Below are 19178 nucleotides of genomic sequence, written 5' to 3' on the forward strand. Positions count from 1 at the left end.
TTTTACCGTGAAATAACCCAGTTCCCATACATATATAACACCAGTAAATTCCAGTAAATTCGTGCTTGAATGTGATGAATCAAAGATTTATAAAAAAATCAATGAATAACTGATCACAAAATGTAAAACGTATAAATATTTGTCCATTCCGCGAACAGCGCCGTGTAATCGTTGCTTAAGCAAAAACAGTGTTGCCAGATTTTGTGCCTTCAGTGCTTTGTTTATATTGTCAAGCATGTTTTTCTTTCCTCTCGGTCCCACATTTCTGTCTGGCTATTTCGTCATATTTTTACACCTAGCGAAAGCGTAGCTGAATCACGCTTTTTCACGCGTGCGAACTATCTTTAGGAATCGTGTTCAACAAAAGTGTAACAAGTTAAGCCGAACAACACAAACAGAATGTCTTCACCGTGGGCCAAAATTCAACCCGTAGCGGAGGTAGATCTGCAGGAGATCATGTCAGAGGAGTTTGCCCGTGAGCTACTAGCCAAGGAAAGTCCCCCGTCAAACGAAGTGAAAACACCGAAACCACCGCCAGCTGTAACGCAGTCGGAACCAGGTCCGTCATCGTCGTCCTCATCGTCGTCATCGTCGTCGTCGTCGAAGAAAGTGCCCGTCCCTGTGGTGGACACGTTTGAAGAACCGGTGGCCGGTTGTTCGCGTGCGCTTGATCCAGGGAAACAGTCGGTAGACATTCCGGAAGATGTGCTGCGGGCGATTGAGGAAGCGGACCAACAGGAGCACGATTCCGATGCGATCATTGCGCAAATGCTGCAGGCACAGTTCGATGCCGAGTACGATGAGCAAATCAAGCGCGAGGAAAATCACCGGAACAAGGACTCCAAGGTGAAGGTGTCGTACAAAAACTATCGCGTGATTCCGGAGGAGCTGCTGTACGAGGAACCGGTCGAGATACCGGTCGACCAGAAGGCGGACTGGGATCGGTTTGAGACGAACGAGAAGGAGCAAAAGCTTTTGCCGCGTGCTGGATTCCGGCTGAACGAGCAGGGAGAAATGCTGACGAAGCATAACCTCGATATTAGTGGCCGGAGTAACGCGTGCAAGGTAATGTCCTTTCCGCCAGAGTTTTCGACCGGCGATGCGGCCGGTTTCGACATGAAGCTATCGAACAAGGTGTTCAATCAGCTAAAGACACACTCGAAGAAGGCAACGAAAATGAAGCACAAGGCACAGGACAGGAAGGAAAACGTGGCCACCGCCGAGATGGGTCTGGACGAGCCGACCCGCTTGATACTGTACAAGTGGATCAACAATCAGCTGCTGGAATCGATAGATGGTGTAATATCGACCGGCAAGGAAGCGATCATCTTGCACGCCGAAACGGACCCGTACAATCCGAACCTCAAGGAGGACGAACCCAACCCACCGAAGGAAGTAGCGATCAAGGTGTTCAGCACGACGCTGAACGAGTTTAAGCAGCGCGATCGATACATTAAGGATGATTTCCGGTTTGCGGGTCGATTTTCCAAACAGAACGCACGCACCGTCATTAACATGTGGGCCGAGAAGGAGCTGCGGAACTTGAACCGGATCCAGCGCGTTGGCATCCAGTGTCCGAAGGTGGTGGCGCTCAAGAAGAATGTGCTGGTGATGGAGTTTATAGGGGAGAACATGATACCGGCGCCAAAGCTGAAGGAAGCGATACTGTCGGATTCGCAGCTGAGCCGGGCATATCTGGAGGTGGTAGAGATAATGCACAAGCTGTACAAGGAGGCACACCTGGTGCACGCGGATCTGTCCGAGTACAACATTCTCATGCACGACAATCACTGCTGGATCATCGATGTGGCGCAATCCGTCGAACCGGGCCACCCGGGGGCGTTAGAATTCCTGATGCGGGATTGCGATAACATTTGCACCGTAAGTGTTTTTGTCCTTTCTTTCCACAGTGAAGCAGCCAGCAGTGGTTTGAACGTTTTACTTTTCGTACATTTTAGTTCTTCTCGAAACGCGGCGTCAGTGACGTGAAGAGCAAGGAAGAGCTGTTCTTTGACATTACTGGATTGGATCCGATATCGCACAATGCTGCCATTTTGGAGCGGATACACATGAAGGGCGAACCAGCCCACATTGCGACCACGGTGGATGACGATATGCCGGAACAGTATAAACCGTTGCAATACCCGTTCGAGTTCGCCTGGTCTGTGGCGGGGCCGGGTAAGAAGCAAAGCACATCCAAAGCCGTTCCGACCGCATGTGTGGTGGGCTCTTCTGACGATGAAGTAACGGTAAAGGAGGAGGTACTTAGTGTCGCTTAAAAGAGTCCGTGATTAGTATGGGAATAGGTCAAATCTGAAATGAATTCGGTTTCGAACATCCTAATGATTTTCTCATTTATTTTTGCTACTGAAGAATTGCTCTGCATTGAATGAAAATACTGGATTTAATTATGAACAAATTACGCTGCTTTACATAACTTCTGTTTACCAAAACAACCGGTTTGACCATGATTGGGTTGGAATTGAAATAAATACCGTTCGGCGACGAAACGCTTTTTACTTGTATTTACTAGTCCGCTTCGTTCTCCCAGCCAACGAACAGTTTTAGTTTCGACAGTAAAATATTTATTACGGGTAAATAAATTATGTATAATTGGCTACATCCTCATACTAAGATAGTTGCGTTAAAAGAGAATATCACATCAACAGATTTGCCTCTCAGCACTAGCAGCGGCGGCAGCAGCAAGGATCTCGATCAGACAAACTCGGAATCTGGCGGCTTAAACTGGCATTTCTTGGCGTGCGTCCTCATGTTGCTTGACTGTGTAAAGCTTTGGCCACAGTTTGGATGCGGACACTTGTACGGTTTGTAGCCGGTGTGATAGTTGAGGTGCGTTTTGAGATGATGCTTTTTGGTGAACGCCTTTGGGCAGATGGGACACGCGAACGGTTTGATGCCGGAGTGCAATCGATGATGCAGTGTCATATTGCTACGATCGGCAAAGCTTTTACCACACACGGAACACTGTCGGAGAGGGAGGGAGAGCGTCACATTAGTATAAATAGGGTATATTTTATAGTTTGTATATAAAAGTACGTACCTGGTACGGTTTCTCTCCCGAGTGGGTGCGCAGGTGCTGCTTGAGAAGCATTTTGCGCGAAAAGCGCTTTCCACACTCATTGCACTTGTGCGGTTTAACACCTGTAGGGGATGACACAAAACGAGAGTTGCAAACGATCCTTCGAAATGTAACACAACCGCCCGACTTACCAGTATGTATTCGGACATGCATATTAAACGCCACCCGCTGGTTGAACGACTTGGGACAGTGGGGACACGAGTATTCCTTTTTATTGCGATGGATCTTCAGATGGCTGCTAAGGTAGCCCTTGTCGTTGAACATTTTGCCACACTCCGGACACTTGGCGGCAAACTCCTTCGTTCCGCGGTGCACCGACACGTGGTACTTGTAGTTGCGCAGCTGGGAAAATCCCTTACCACACTCTTCACACTCGAAGCGGGGTGTTTTGTGGCTCTTTTCGTGCGTCTAGTGGGGTGGAAAGCGGGAAATATTTGCATTAGTACGGTGAATGTTAATGTCAATTTAGAAAAAAAAAAATCATGATCGAACATTCTCAACAGTAATCAGTGAATATGCGCCCCAAAAAAAACACTGGAATTATTCTCTAACTAAAACTAAATAAGCGAAAACGTGGATTACGGTATTCGTTGAGCACCATTTCGTGCATATTATTTAATATAGTTTTGATAATTCAAATAATTAAACATGTTCTGTTATTTGTTAGCACTTAATTTGGCCCGATAACAGGGCTAAGCAACGAATTTCCGATGAGCTTGCAGTTTCACGACATCGAATCTTATTCAGAGTCGACTCCATTCAAATGATTCGCCAGTCACGGGGCCCTAGCAGCTATTCAACTCTGTCAACTTTTATACATACTGTATACTATTGACTATCGATTTCGACGAGGTCCCTAAATCGACGGGGCCTAAGGCGACCGCCTAGTACGCTTACCGTTAGATCCGCCTGTTCCGCTTTTTGCGGCTATCAATACATAGCATCATTGGACCCAAACGCCTAATCTTATGAAGATGCCGAAACAGACTTCGTTTCGAAGCTGATTCTGATCTCGGAGCCAATTCCGATTCCGGAACCTATTCCGGAACAAATTCCAGAGCCAATTCCGATTCCGGAACCAATTACGAAGCCGATTCCAATTCCGGAGCCGCTTACGATTCCGGAGCCGATTCCGTTTCCGGAGCCGATTTGGATTCCGGAACCGATTTTGGAATCAATTCTGGAAACTGATTCCAGATCTACTATTCGAAAATTTTGGAAAATTTCAAGAAAACTTCGGAGCTAGTAGGAATCGATTCCAACGAAAACTAAATTTTTCCCATCACTACTAAGAACCGTGTAGAGTAGAAGTCGACAAATTTTTCAATCAATGGGGGCCGAATTGAAACATTAAATTTGCTCTTGTACTGTTTTCAGACTACAGTACGTAGTTTACTTCAGAATAAAATACTTCAGATTCATTGCCTTTTTTCTTCAGTCGCTGCAGTCGTCGTATGCAAACAGTGTTGTGTCAGTGGATTATGTCAAGCTTACATCATTTAGGAACGAGGTACTTTGACGAATGAGATAATGAGGTCGCCATAAATTCAAGATTTTGCAAAACTATTATGTAATTTGGTTTGATTTTTTCCCCAAAAAAGTTCATCAAATTTATCACCGTTGTTGGCAACGCGCCAAACTGATTTGGTCAACAATTTTTGATATAATATTTCTTAAGGAATTCGATCCAGTTACACAATAAACCAATATTAACCAGCTTCATAATTTTTAAAAAAAAAACATAAAAAAAGAAATGAACTAGATTGAGTTTTAAGCCGCACCTAGTTCCAGGGACAGCAATTACAGTAGAAACTTAGTAGCTTAGTAGCTCAGTAGCCCGATCTAGCTAAACGTTTGCATTTAAAAAATGGACCAAAAGTGTCGATTTCTCATGGGTTTATCTTTACCCACACTAACGAAACGTTTATTGCACTTTTAATAACAGTACCCCATGGGTCAGCAGACAAAATTTGACATCTCTATCAGTCGAACTCTAACCGCGATCGCCAAAAACGTGAAGCAACTTCGTTTAGAAGCGTGTGCAATCAAAGAATGGCACCCCTTAGCTTCTAAAACGGACTCCATGCGGCAGTTTGTGGACGTCGTATAAGCCTGTTCCGGTTGCTGAAAATGGAATCCAAGGGACAAGTCGCTACATTGCTGCGTTCGCTTGGCCGGGAGGTCGATGTAACCGGCCAAACAGTGAAATATTTCCTGGGAAACATGAAAAAATATGTCAGGAAGTAGCGGCAAACAATGACGCCAAAACTCAGTGCGACCATTTTAGGTGAATTTGGGAGGAATTTCAATGACACCCTAGTCCACAAACTGGTCCAATATCCCTCCTCAATTTGTCCCATCATTTTTTTCTGGACAAATGTGATGCAAACGCTCTATTCCAACATTTTTTTTGCGAAATTTATAAAAATCGAAGGTAGACCATAACACACGCATGATTTTGTTCGACATGATGAAAATTCCGGATAACTGACGACAGGCAGCTTGCAAGGTCGTAGATTGATTTTTGCAAGTAAGCTTAAATAATTACCTTTCAAAGGAGGTTTGTGGAAAGAAATTGTCTCGCTTAGGTTTTTTTCCAACAGTCCGCCGAAAAAAGGGCTCTTTTTATGCAAACGTTATCCCAGTTTCCTCCGAAACAGTTATATTGTATCTGAAGCAAGTAAGCAAATAAAGCACGCACTAAGTACATTGGTCAGATGAAGAAATAATGCAACTACTCATTGATCAAAACCTTAAGAAAAAATATATGTTTAAAATGTATACAATGTAACTACTCTTTTAAAATTCTATTCCCTTCGATCTTAGAATATGAAGGGATGCAATGATCTCGCGACCAAATAGATTTACCTTGCAGGCCAGACTTGCCCTGGTTTACACTCCATACTATATGTAGAAACTCAAGCTTTAAACGTATTCTCCAAAGTAAAAATGAAAGAAAGAAGTTATTCACAAAAAAGGTGTCATAAAAAAAGAAAACAAAAATGTGGCGAATTTTTTTTTCCTTTTATTAGCTTCTTGCCTTTATTTCACATTGGGTTTGTGCATTTTCTGAAAATTTTGGAACTTTCAAAGGGTTAAACTACAAATTTGTGTATACTAAAAGTTTTTTGGTCTTAATTATGTAATGTAAACTTTGGTTTGGTTTTTTGTTGTATAAAAGACAGCACAGCATAGAGACAAGATAAAATTTACCTTTTGGTAGTTAATTTTAATATGCAATCGAAGGCTTCTTACTGATTGATTTTATTGGCTTATAAGCTTGCATAGTCCTTGGAGGTTTAATGGAAAATTAGGAGAGTTTGGGGAAAAATCGGTTGTCAAATTCATGACACTAAAGGAAAAAGGCATAAAAAAGGTGAACAAGAACGTCACACTAACCGGTGCCCTGAATGTAATAGTTATTCAGTTTACTGCCTCTTATCAGTAGAAGAACTAGAATAACATCTAATTTAGTACAAGGTCTGTATTGTCATTTTTTTTTAAACAAAATCTCATCTTTTTTATTCTAAAAATAAGACAAAGTGAAATTTGATGTTTAGTAAAACTGTTCTTATTGTTATATTGCATTGTGCCAATGATATTAAATATGAAAAGCAATTAATTGAGCTGCTGCCTCCAAAAAGTGTGTTGATACTTGTCCTCATTGGTGTTTGTGTTCCCAAATTTCCATTTCTTTTGATTGTCATTTCCTTCCGGGGTGATCTCGCAGTACGGCTCAACAACATGTCCGTCATGGGTTCAAGCCTCGAATGGACTGTGCCGACATACGTAGGACTGACTATCCTACTTAAGGGGGGTAATCCAAAAGTCACTGAAAGCCAACCCCACAAGTGGCCAAATCCACTAGTGACCGACAACGGTTGTTGTGCCAAAGAAGATGATAAAATATATCATCCAAGCAATGCTTAAAATTGATAGTTCCTATTATTAAAACTAATTGCAAATATTTGTCGAATGCGGATCTGCAACAGAGTGCGCAAAAATTTGATCAGTTAAAACTACAAAGCAAGAGCAATATCACTGCTTTATGATCCTCACCCTTACCATGTTTCAAAAATGTTTAGCTTTTGTAGTACAAAAGCCTTAATGGCTGAAACATTATTGAGACAAACGTATCAGTATGTTACTATCAAATAATGTCAAGTCAGATAAATTGATAACTGATTCCTTATGAAAATGCTATTCAAAATCGTTGTAAACAGTGTATTATCGTCGTAGTCGTAAAAACAACACACTAGTTTGAAGTTTTTGTTTTTTTTTTTTTAATTCGTTTTTGTTTTAAAATGCATCTCATTGTCGTGTACTGTACAACGTTAGTGATACATACTGGAAATTTAACCATAATGATTCGTCCGTCAATCCATATTACGATAATCTAAGTTAAAAGAGTTTAACGGTATGAAATGTTATACTAAAAGACGTATGTATACGAATAGGTTCCTCCCATCTTTCAAAATCAAATAAATCTTTTAAATCATCTGGTTTAAACCATCGAAAAATTATTTGGGTCCAGGAAACTCAATTTTAACATGCCGGGCTATACAGCCATACGAGAAATAGTTAGCGTACTTCTTAGTTATATGTTTGATGGTTCGCTAACAGTCAAATTAATAAGCACGCATGCGAAAAATGTCAACTCTTGGTAAATAAAACTTGACAAATCATGTTTTGGTGTTGGAAAATGTGTCATCAATTATATTTAAGCGTTAATCTAGGCAATAAAAGTTCAATTGGTGATTACCGACAGTACCGGATAGTCTTCGAGAACGATTTTGGAAGGAAATGTATCCCCATCATGTTTTGTACATTTCGGTACGTCTTAAGAGCATACAATTGAACGATTATCGGTTGATTTTATGATTCATATGAAATTTATGAATATATTTTTCACTATTCTTCAGTTTACTATTTCAACTACAGTCTTTCACCGAGTTACGCGACACTCGAGTTACGCAAATTTGAGTTACGCAAATTTTTATTTTTGACAGTTCAGATGTCAAAACAGTACAATTTTCTACATTTCTCCATGCCAAATAAACAATAATTTGCAATTTTTTCAATAGTTTTGATCACTAAAAAGTCAGAAATAACCGATTTTTCTGTACCAATTGCATCAAATAAGTAATAAATAACATAAATGAACTAAATTCAATCAAAATCATTATTAATCAAGTATATTTTGGCTGTAAAACGTGATATTCGACTTACGTGAAAATCAGAGTTACGCGAAGTTCTCCGGAACGCATTATTCGCGTAACTCGTGGAAAGACTGTAGCACACTCTATTTATTTCCAGAAAAAGTTTGTAGTTTTAGTAGATTAGCTTGCTGTTTACAGACTTTAGAGGTGTGACATTATAGCACACATTATTAAACGATCTCACATCTGATAACAATGTTAGTATACGGCCGGTCCCATGTTACAGTCGTTAACACCCACGACTTTTGATCATGCTCGGAGTTCAAGTCCCGTATGAACCGAGTGCCCCCCCCCCCATACGTAGGACTGAGTATGCTACTATAGATTACCCAATGAGTCACTAATTATAGCCAAGTCGTGACAGTGATGCTACAGACAGACAGACAGGACTATACCGACTAGACTGTTGTTGCACGAAATAAGAAGGTAAGAATTACATATTAGTTATCAATCTTAGATGATGATGACCCACCTCTGACTCCTAGAAAGGATTGAAATGCTCGAGGTATCTTGTGATAATTTGATAAAGCTACAAATATTCATACGAGTAGATGTTTGAGCATAAAGATGACGAGTTATTAGCCCTATCAACATCAATCTACCAAGCTCCGAACCCCGAGTCTACTGTACGCACATGTGTCTCAATTCAATTTAGTCTCATTTTATTTATTAAAAAAAATGTCATAAATACTAACATATGTATATAATTTTTATAATTTGATGAATTTAGAATGTAGGTTAATTTTAAAAATATTCCATTTTTAAATATATAAAATGAGACATTTAAAATATGACATTTGAAAGTACAAAAGACAAGAAGGAAAAATAACATCATCACCCGGAGTTGACAATACATTTAAACTATATTCGTTGAACCCAACATTACTATTGTAATGCTGGATACCTCTGGAAAACAAATAATTTCTTGCTCCTGGAGTCATATAGTTTGGCACTCTTGAAGCATTTGCTCCCCGTGTAGGATAATGGCGAATGTCTACTCCTTTCACTACTCTTTGCGTAAGATAGGCAGGTATACGTCTTTTTATTAGATTATCAATAAATAGCATTGTTTGATACGTCACTGTTTGTTTGATGGAAATCAGTTCTTATGCAAAGTGCGACCTTACCGAACGTGCGCTTTCGGAAAAGGACCATAACCAGAGACTGATTTTCCTATAAGCGGACTGCGCTTCATTTTCTACTGTTTGTTTTGTTTCTTGCATTATACATACAATCGAAATTGGAAGATAATTGCCAAATAATTTAAAAAAATACCTTCAATTATGAGAATGCATGCTTGTAAAGACGTTTCATTTAGAATTCTAAAGAAATTTGTCAAAGGCTTTGATGGTACCGATTACGCTACGAATACATACAGTTTATTCAAAATATGTGTAAATTGAAACGCTTTGAGCGAAAGGTACTGGTCAATATTTATCTTTTGTTATTTTCTTATCTTTTAGATATTATTTTAAATATTTAAATATATGTAGTATGTATAAGTATAGTATACAAAATAGTATATGCTACATGTACCAGAATATCTAGGCATGTATGATCAAATTTGTATTAAGGATCATGCTTATCACAATCCATACGTAGGACTGACTGACAGAATGTTCCATGATTTTTGACTGTTTCCCGTACTTTTTGGGTTTACATCTTACGATTTATTCACCGATTCCCCATATATTTCTGGCTAGTTTCCTCGGTTCATTGGAATCCTCCCGGTTTTCCCGGTTCATTGGAAAATCAATACAAATACTGGGTAGCGTCCAATAGTTCATGAGACCAATTAAAAACAAAAAATATGCTAAGCGTCTAAAACATTTCTTTCAGACGCGCTTTTTTTGCGTTTCGATATATAAAAAAAGACTTTACATACATTTACGGAGTCATGAGGCGGTCCCGTGATACAGGCGCATAACTGAACAACATCTCCTACGTTTATGCTCAGTAAATCACAGAAAGTTATATTCAGCGATCTTTACTTACCATAAGCGTGTCTTGGTTTCCGAAAATCTTATCACAAATTGCACACTGATAAGAGCACTCGGGAAACATGAGCGTACAGAGCGTACCAGTGGCGGCGGCGGCCCCCGCACTGCCCGGCTCATGATGGTGATGCAGATGATGATGATGATGGTGTAGATGATGTGCGTGGAACAGATCCGTTTTCGAGTCCTTGCCGCCATCGCCCGAGGTGACCGTTGTGCCTCCATCCGAGGCACCTTCGTCCTCTCCACTAACCTGATCGAAGATGCTATTCTGGTTTTCATCACTTTTCTGCAGCTGATAGAAACTGTTAAATAGTGCAGCACTGGCAGCGTGTAGTGGAGCCGTGCCCGAGCCGGCCAATATGGCAGCCGCGGACAAACTTGCCGCACGGGGATGCGGCTGATTATGTTGCTGCTGCTGCTGCTGTTGCATCGAGATGCCGATCGATGCCGAAGCTGTACCCGCGGCAAGCAACGCATCGGGCGGGGCTGACGGGGTCATGCGCTGCTGCTGATTATGATGCTGGTACTGGTGAACCGATGATACGGTGGCGGCTGCTGCTGCCGCGACCGCCGCTGCCGAGGCGTACGCGTTGAACAGTCCGACCGGATAAGGATAATTGATAGATAATCTGTTTCGTTCAATTACACTATTATTAGCATACGCGCTTAGCACCACTTTTCTCTCGACTTCCGCTTTGATGAGTGACGACGACGGCGACGACGACGACGCCAACGACGGTGATGCTGCCGACGAGGGTGACGGCGGTGTGACAGGTCCGAGCAGTCCGAGAGCAGCATCGCCGACGGCACCCCGGGATGAATGGGCAGGTTTGTGGGGAGTACCGCCACCGAAGCTGGCGGCGGGACCGGGGCCACTGATGAGCTTGGGATCGAACATGAGAGGTCCCCGGGAGCACCACGGGTTGTCTAGAACGCGGTTCAGTGGCCGGTGCGGACCGGCGAGTAGAAGCGTTTGGGAGGAAGGGGCCACGATCGAAGTTCCGGTGTCTCCGGCGGTGGCCAGCGGGATAACATTCTTCGAGGTCACCGTGCAGGCGGAAGTGGAGCCTGCGGCCGTACGGTGGTCGGTGGCCGATTGAACTATTTTCAGGCACGTTTTAACCGTCAGGTCCACTTTTTGCTCGAGCAACTCGAACTGTGGCTGGGGTGAGTGGGACATAGTGGTTGGCGCGCCACTACCGTCGGAAGGTGAGGCGGCAGTTTGTTTAAGCAGGATACGCTCGATGCTGAAGTTGGTGTGCTTCTTGGGCAGCAGGTTCAGATCACTCATTTTGCTACAATTGTCACTAAATCCCATGCTGCGAGGATAAAAAGGCACGAAAAACACACAGATACACACATTCACATACACACACAATCGGCATGCGCATCAGAGCGCTAACACTGCGTTTATGATCATGTTATCAGCTCGTCTAGTAGCCGTAAAACGTATTGTTTCCAAGGCGCAAGCGTTGTGAAACGAAAGACTTGGGCACAAAGTAGTAAGCGACGAACTCGATTCGAGCAATACACTTGGCGGTTTCGCGCACTGTAGCTCAAACTATATCCTTGAGCAAGCTCGTCACAGTACAGAATGATCACACACGCACACCCAACAGTTTCAAACAGTGGTACGCAATCCCGGTAGCAGGCTGGACACAAAATAAGCACCACGGAGCGATACGCGCGTGTGTCCAACCATTAACGTCAGTTTACCTAGATAAACTGTTTGATTAAGCCCATCCGAATCATCTGTTAGGCTGCGGTGGGTTTTTCTCCATATCTCCGGACTGTGTGGTCACTGTGTAGTCACGAGTGAGCGATGCTGTGTGCTCTGTCTGGCGTACGCAGTTGGGCGAGAGCGGATCGAGATGGTCTTGGCATCTTTCGTTATTATCGCACATCATCCATGTTCTCTCCCATTCATGCATGTCTGTCTCTGTCACGGCCGTGGTTGGCAGCGGTGATGCTGCTTCCGTTCGACGGAAGACGCACTGATCTACCGTCGTTGATAGTAAGAGGCGAAGAAAAGTGTCACGAGAGAAGATCCTACGGCGAGAAGATCGGCGCTAAGGCAATGAATGAAACTCGGTATCCCACACCTACTGTGCTGATGGGGGTTGCAAGAAGAAGTATTGTAATTATACGATTTGTGATCTCAGCGATATAACGCAATGTGCAAGAAAGTAAGTAAGTGTCTTTAATTATAATTTGAAAACCAACTGAAACAAATGAATTATTCTTTTTTTAAGTTTTTATTTTATTTTTAATTAACAAAACAGAAACACAACTTTATCAATATTACCAATTAAATTCGGATCACATTTGTTTGTCATTTCGTGCATCTAGTACCATCAGTTTACCCTCGTATGCTTTTGTTATGTTCTAAGCATACTATGGTACTTAAAGAATCCTGTTATGGTACTTAAAGCATCCTGTTCACTAATATCACGGTTTAGTGAATGCGTAGTAAAGGATTCTCAGCCTAATGGGATGGTTTTAGTTGCCTAAAAATCAACAACAGCACTCTATGTAGCTCTCTAGGAGGATGTGACCGATATTCGCTCGGGTTCTCTGTGACTACGATTTCGTTTGTCATTTTCTCACCTTCCTTTTTCTGTACGATGCGTACCGAACCGCGTGTCGCATGTAGAAAGAGAGAGGATAGTGGCGTGTAAGTGAATAAATAAAATAATGGACCGGACAGAGAGCGAACCGCCACCGCGTCGATGTTCGGCGATTGGAGGACACTGGCCGGCCACGGTTGACGCTCGATTCACGGCACTGCTCGGTAACAACGCATGTTTTGTCATGTGTGTGATCGCGTTTGTATCGCCATGCAGCTGATAGCGAGCCGCGACAAAAGACCACAGGCACAGGTGAGAGCGATCGGCGATGTGTTCTACCTTGGCTCGAGCGCTCGAACATGGTTTGCGTAGGATTTGAATCGCCCATTCGGGGTGAGCCGTTGGTTGTGGTGTGTTGTCAAGAAATCGATGTGACATTCTTGTGCGATGATGGCTTTTCTCTTGCCGATGGATCGATCGCGTTTGGCGGTGTGTGCAGGGTGGAAACGGGAATTGGTGGAGGATCTGAACGAGCCGTATCGATATGAATTTATTCGAACGGAAAGCACCACACTCTCGAAATCGTCAAAACATGATTGGATGATCGCAGCCACGGCGATGATAATGACGGGTGATCTTTACGCGTCCCCGGAACGAAGCGCTTGTTTAGCGGCGTGTGCCTGCCCCATTCGCGAACGAGATTGAGCTTTTGGCCGGTATCGGTCGCACAACCGTACTCCGTGCTCGTGATCGGTTGATGTCGTCGTTTTTTTTTATTAATCTGTCAATTTTCCTACCAACCTCTCTGGGGAATTTTTTACTGCCTTACATTGAAGCGTTATCCATCGGGGCCGGACCACTGGGGTACGTGGGTTTTATGGCACTTGGGAGTATCCCACAAATTGTGGACATATGTGCTGTGGTCTGGCGGGCGCGCTTTGCATATTTCCATTGATCTATGATCTCATTTTGACGCTATAATTTTAATACAAGGAACAAAAAATTGACTTTTTTTGTGTGCAAAGCTTGCCGTTGTTGTTGTTGTCGTTGTTACCTATCGAACAGAATGTATCGAGCTCGATTGGAGCTACTTTCTTCGGGTGGCATTTAGATTTGAAGTGTGCGTTTTTGAATGACGCATCGAAAACTAAACAAAAAGCGACCACCCAACCACAATCATTCGGTATCGTTAAAGCTAATGTCATACGTTTTCGTAGCGGATTATTTGCGGTGTGTAGCTTACAATGGAAATGGAAATCATTAGTGAAAGCTTATCAATATAATCGATAAACCAAATCCATCCATAGTACCATCCAATTGACGGAAGCTCAGCATCTCTGAATGTTTAGAAGGAATGCACAACGTGCGCCACAGTGAGCACAGTCAGCCGTATGACTTTAGAACGATTGTTTGTTTGCTCATCGCGGTGAATTTGCATACGCGTAAAAAATGAGTCCTTTAAATTATGATCATATTAAGTTCCTATTTAAAAATCCATTTTCCAAGTGACTTTTTCACGCGTCTTCGTCTTCCGCAGCACCGCAGGGAAGCGTCGTTTCAATTTGCCTTTGCCTAGTTAATGAAATGATAACTGTGCAACTGGTTATACGATAGCGTCCGAAGATTACGGAAATAAAATATAACGACCGTAATAAACAAGTGATAAGCCACCGATTTGCTAGGGCCGGGTGGAGCAACAACATCCTACCAAGGCACTTAAAACAGATGTTCCGAGAGCATAGATTGTCGATTAATCTTGTCTTACGCAAGGTAGTCCCAAAAAATAACAAAATCAATGTGAATTTAAGATGTTTTGAGACTTTATATTATTGAAAATTGTTTCGTACTTCTTCAGGGTTTTTTTTAAATCATTTGTTTTTATAGAGACTTTGGGCCAATTGGGTTCATTTGCTTCTTACAAGGGGTTCTCATTGAGTTTTAGATACTTTCTTAACTCTTTCTTATGGGATGCAAATTTAATGTAAACCTAGCACTCCCTTTTGGACATGTAAATTAGAAAATCCTATTAGATTCCAAATGATCACTGTTCGAAAAGAGTGCCGTAGAGTCCACTTCGCATCACACAAAGCTCACCTGCAGTAAGCTTGAGTTTTCTTCCCAGTGTCCCCAAATTATGAGAACCCCAGAAAAGCCCTGTATATTTTTACTAATTTAATTTAACAGAAAATATACATTTTAAAGCCTCGCAGGGAATAATTATGTATCAGTTTGTCACATAAACCATGTTTTGACACCTTACTCGATCAAGTCAGCAGGACCCGATCGTGAAAAGGGGTTGAAACATAGTCACCCGATACCCGCCCAACAATGCCCAAACCCGGACTCTTGTTTGAATGTGAAGCCGTTACCTGTGTAGCGTGAACAGGGGGGTGAGAGGATGAAAACGGCTAATTTGTATATCTAGTAGCTGAACACAATTTATTGACAACGTATTGGTAGCTTTTTTCGCAGCCTGAAGTGATACACAGTCAATGCGTTGGTCGTGTTATCGAATGTCCAAACGTTTGGAATTTCTAATCATCTCTCCCGACCCCCGACCGGTGGTTGGCGGCTCTCTAGGATCAGTTTTCCTGTGATTGGAAAAGCAAAACCGGGTTGCTTAAAATTACAATTTGCCGACCTACTGGAGTTGAGCTCGAAACACGCTAGCTCTCTTGCCACTGGTCTCCTTGACAGGGATGCCAGCATCATTGACACGGGTATGTGGCAAAGGTGAAGAGCGTGATCGATGCCGAGCCATTTTAACGCGAATGAGCGACTGCCGGTATCGAATTTCACAGTCGAAAGAGCGCGAAAACGAAACCCACATACCGAACCGGCAGCGATAAAACAACCCCATTGTGCTAAGAGCTCAAACTCGTGCTGGAGAGTTTGCATAGAGGAACATGCGTATGTTCAGTGAGTGTGTGAGAGTTGTGGGGGAGCCTTCGGGTGGAAGAGGGTAGAGGCGCGATGTTAATGAAATAATTTTTGTCACCTTTCTTTGGACCGTATTGCCCCTTTTGCCCTGACCTATTCATGGACAGTGAATTCCATAACGCCGCTGACTGTGACAGTGAGCATTCGTCGTGCCAGGGGAAACAATCGACAGGGCTGTGTGGCTGGGTGGCACAGGCTGGCTTTCACTTTCGGGCGTCGCGTCTAAAAATTGCTGTCAAAATGACGACTAAATTAGAGGATGGTCGGAAAGGATGGATCACTGATTTAGGGGGCGATTTTGGGACGACACGCTGGCGGGTCCAGCGTTACTTCAACTAGTTAGCAAGCTGCGTTACGGTTTGCTTCGTTTGTAACAATTGATCGTATTGTAGCTGGGAAACCCGTTCTCTCCCCGAAATAGTATGAATCCATGGTCATCGAAGTGCGAACTGTGGCAAAATTAAGATGCACAAAATCTTCCAGCACAAAACAAAACATTTATGTCAACAAACAACAAACCATCAGGAATGTTGCTTTGTTTCAACGACGGGGAACTGTTTCGTAAGTTGTGCGAATTGAAGAAGCTTTCGAGTTACGAGCAAATGAGCACAAACACATTCACACACGGATGATGTATTTAATGATCGTGGTTTTGAAGCTACACCGTTAAATGTCGAACAGACACATAAGACATCTTATTCTATCACAGCATCCGTGGGCACGGGGCGATTTTTGGACGATTTCGTCAATTTGACACATACACACATTGTGGGGAAGCTTCCCAAAGGTGTTGTAACACCGTTTCGCTCTTAGCGCGGGTGCCGAACAAGGTGCGTGCCACCATCGCAACGGATTATGCAAATGTGGATCAGCGAAGGAACCAAGCGGTCCATACACGGCAACGGCCATGCGTTGGTGTCAAACGGCTGCTTAAATGTGCGATCTCAACTGTCATACGGCATGCTGCGCGATCGCAATCGTCGCTCTCGATTGCCCGAGAGGAATCAATGATTTCCAGCGTCACCGTTGTCACTCCAGGTGTGGTGCGGTTGGTTCTTGTTTTATGCTATGAAGTCCACGCTCATGCGTTAACCGCACGCAACTGGATAAGGATGTGCCGTGAAAGCAGCTCGATAATTATGCGTATTTTATGAGAACAGCATGGGACCACATAGGCCTCCCTAGAACACCGTTTCAATCAATTAGCAAGCTGCTACCTTCCCTCTTAATCGCATTTTTGGAGCGTGTGTGCATTGCATGTGTGTCTGCCGGACAGTAGACCGTCTCCACCCGTGAGCCGATCGCCTGCATGATCGTCTGTCGACAGTCTGGTCTGTAGTTCCGCTTAGAGAAGATCCACTGCTGTCCCGACGGCCAGCTAGGTGGGCTGCTGGAGCAAATGTTTGACATGGCTCGAAACATCATCGGTAACGATCAAACACATTAAATTATGAATATGATACTACCGTAAGCACAGCGGGCTTCTGGGCGGGATCGAGCAGTGGGTCGTACCGGGGCGAAACCTTTGGTCGAACATTGTAGATATGTTTATTTTATTGGATTCTCGGGATGATGCCTTACGTGATGGGTTGCGCTTCCTCGCCACACAAGGCATGGTTCCGAGTTTTCGGGCCACTTTGGACTATTATGATTATGACAGGAAGGCAACAACACGATTAGCGTCCGTTTATACATAATTGTGTGTGTGTGTGTGGTTCAGAAAAAATGGTTGGTGGTATCGGATGTCAAAATCTGCTGACACCCAAGTCGATTTTTGTCACCTTTCCGTCAGCTTCAGACCGACGGGAAAGCGAAACGGGCCCGGTGGTCAGCCAATCGTTCCACAGGCTGCCGGGTGTTCATTTGTGTGTGTGTGTGTGTGTGTGTCAGTGTAGAAAGAATCGGATTTTGAAGTGCCGGCGGTTCGATAAAACATTTAATTTCAGCGCGACGGGGTAGCTGCCGTTAGCGTCAGTTGATGCGCGTCAGGGCATCATCTGGAATGGAGCTTTGGACGGAGGAATGGGTCCGCTTAGCAGTGAATTTATGAACACTATTTGCATCAAACGGCAGTCCGCTGGAGGTGCATGGGCCGATAAGACGGTAAATGTAAACTTTGCTGTGGTTTGAAAAACAAACATTGTTTTTGAAAGCCGCATAAATTTTGTCTAATCATTTTGAGGAACTAATAGACCTATAGGTAATTAGCATTTAACAGTTCACTGCGGTAGATTAAGGGTGAACGTTCAGCTATCGGGATGAATTGGGAACATTGAAATTATTGAAAAAAATGTTTTATATATATATTTTTTATCGTCTTTTATACGATTGTTTTCGTTTTGTCTCATAGAAACCCTCAAATATTCCATAGATATTAATAAAAATATCTAGGTTATGTTGATGTATTTTTTCGCATTTATCAGATTTTTAGTAACATTTCTTTAAAAATTATGATATGAAATGTTAGCTTGAGTTTATAAAATCGTGTAAGTAGTAAAACAAGACAACACTGCCGATCCCGTTAACAGATTTCGATCAACGAGGAAAGTATGTACTGCATCTTTGAAGAATTCTTATATCTATAAACAAAAACTAGCACTTACGAAGGTTGAGGATGCTGCTGGATGGTGGTATCTCGAATAAAAACGTCACCTTACTTCTACTACCCCGTTAGCCTAAATTATGGAAGACAGCCTTGAAAATGCTATGGGAAATGTGTAGACTTTTCAGGAATTATTGTGTAATTCATTGTAAGTGAGTGCTGCGACAAAAAGGACATTTAGGGTGAGATATGTCTAACTTCGAAGCTATTATAAATCATTAATTAGAGCCATCAGATTGTTTGAATCCCCTGATCGATTCGTCCAATAATTAAAAAAAAAGATTTAAATCCTTATTCTGATCGCCTGATCGCCGGTGATCGCCAAATTCGGGCTTGCTGTGACTAGTCAAATTTGTTTGAAGTTGTAAGGAAAATGCTAATAAATAATCAGAACAGAATTTTATACAAAAGCATCAAATTGTGTGGAAAGAGCTGTTTCACAAATATCATGAGTCGGGATTTCTCATTAAACTAAACGCGGCTCGCAAAGACACCTTTGAGTGGCAAATAATAACATATATTTCCATACTACAATTAAAAAAAATCACCTCAGTATAGCGGAACTTACTTTTCAATAATAGACAGCTGTAGATATGTGTCTTTTGTAGATGATTTTCTTATCATATGCTTCTGAAATTAGATTATGATTGAAAATTTGAACAATGCCAAACCTACGCAGCTTATGTTACGAATATTTAGGAGATTCCTTGTTTTAGATTGTAGGAGATAGATGTGTCTTATGATTAGTAG

The 19178-nt window shown here is 42.6% G+C and overlaps 2 protein-coding genes across 2 annotated transcripts; one reads left to right on the forward strand and one right to left on the reverse strand.

Annotated features, from left to right (window-relative positions):
- Positions 1–201: 201 nt before the first annotated feature.
- On the forward strand, positions 202–2620 carry LOC1279416 (serine/threonine-protein kinase RIO3). Its single transcript, XM_061656037.1, has 2 exons — positions 202–1881; positions 1959–2620. The coding sequence occupies exons 1-2, from the start codon at positions 400–402 to the stop codon at positions 2277–2279; spliced, it is 1803 nt and encodes a 600-aa protein (XP_061512021.1). The 5' UTR covers positions 202–399; the 3' UTR covers positions 2280–2620.
- LOC1279417 (zinc finger and SCAN domain-containing protein 2) lies at positions 2513–12296 on the reverse strand. Its single transcript, XM_061656036.1, has 4 exons — positions 10315–12296; positions 3232–3508; positions 3062–3162; positions 2513–2985 (listed from the first exon to the last, which is right to left on the reverse strand). The coding sequence occupies exons 1-4, from the start codon at positions 11635–11637 to the stop codon at positions 2716–2718; spliced, it is 1971 nt and encodes a 656-aa protein (XP_061512020.1). The 5' UTR covers positions 11638–12296; the 3' UTR covers positions 2513–2715.
- Positions 12297–19178: the final 6882 nt, after the last annotated feature.

This window comes from Anopheles gambiae, chromosome 3 (assembly GCF_943734735.2).
Source record: "Anopheles gambiae chromosome 3, idAnoGambNW_F1_1, whole genome shotgun sequence".
NCBI lineage: Eukaryota > Metazoa > Arthropoda > Insecta > Diptera > Culicidae > Anopheles > Anopheles gambiae.

Coding starts and splice junctions, on each gene's coding strand:
- LOC1279416 (XM_061656037.1), top strand. CDS start 400: ATGTCTTCACCGTGGGCCAAAATTCAACCCGTAGCGGAGGTAGATCTG. Junction 1,882..1,958: donor ATTGCGATAACATTTGCACC/GTAAGTGTTTTT, acceptor CGTACATTTTAG/TTCTTCTCGAAACGCGGCGT.
- LOC1279417 (XM_061656036.1), bottom strand. CDS start 11,637: ATGGGATTTAGTGACAATTGTAGCAAAATGAGTGATCTGAACCTGCTG. Junction 3,509..10,314: donor GAAACCAAGACACGCTTATG/GTAAGTAAAGAT, acceptor CCACCCCACTAG/ACGCACGAAAAGAGCCACAA. Junction 3,163..3,231: donor GCATGTCCGAATACATACTG/GTAAGTCGGGCG, acceptor CATCCCCTACAG/GTGTTAAACCGCACAAGTGC.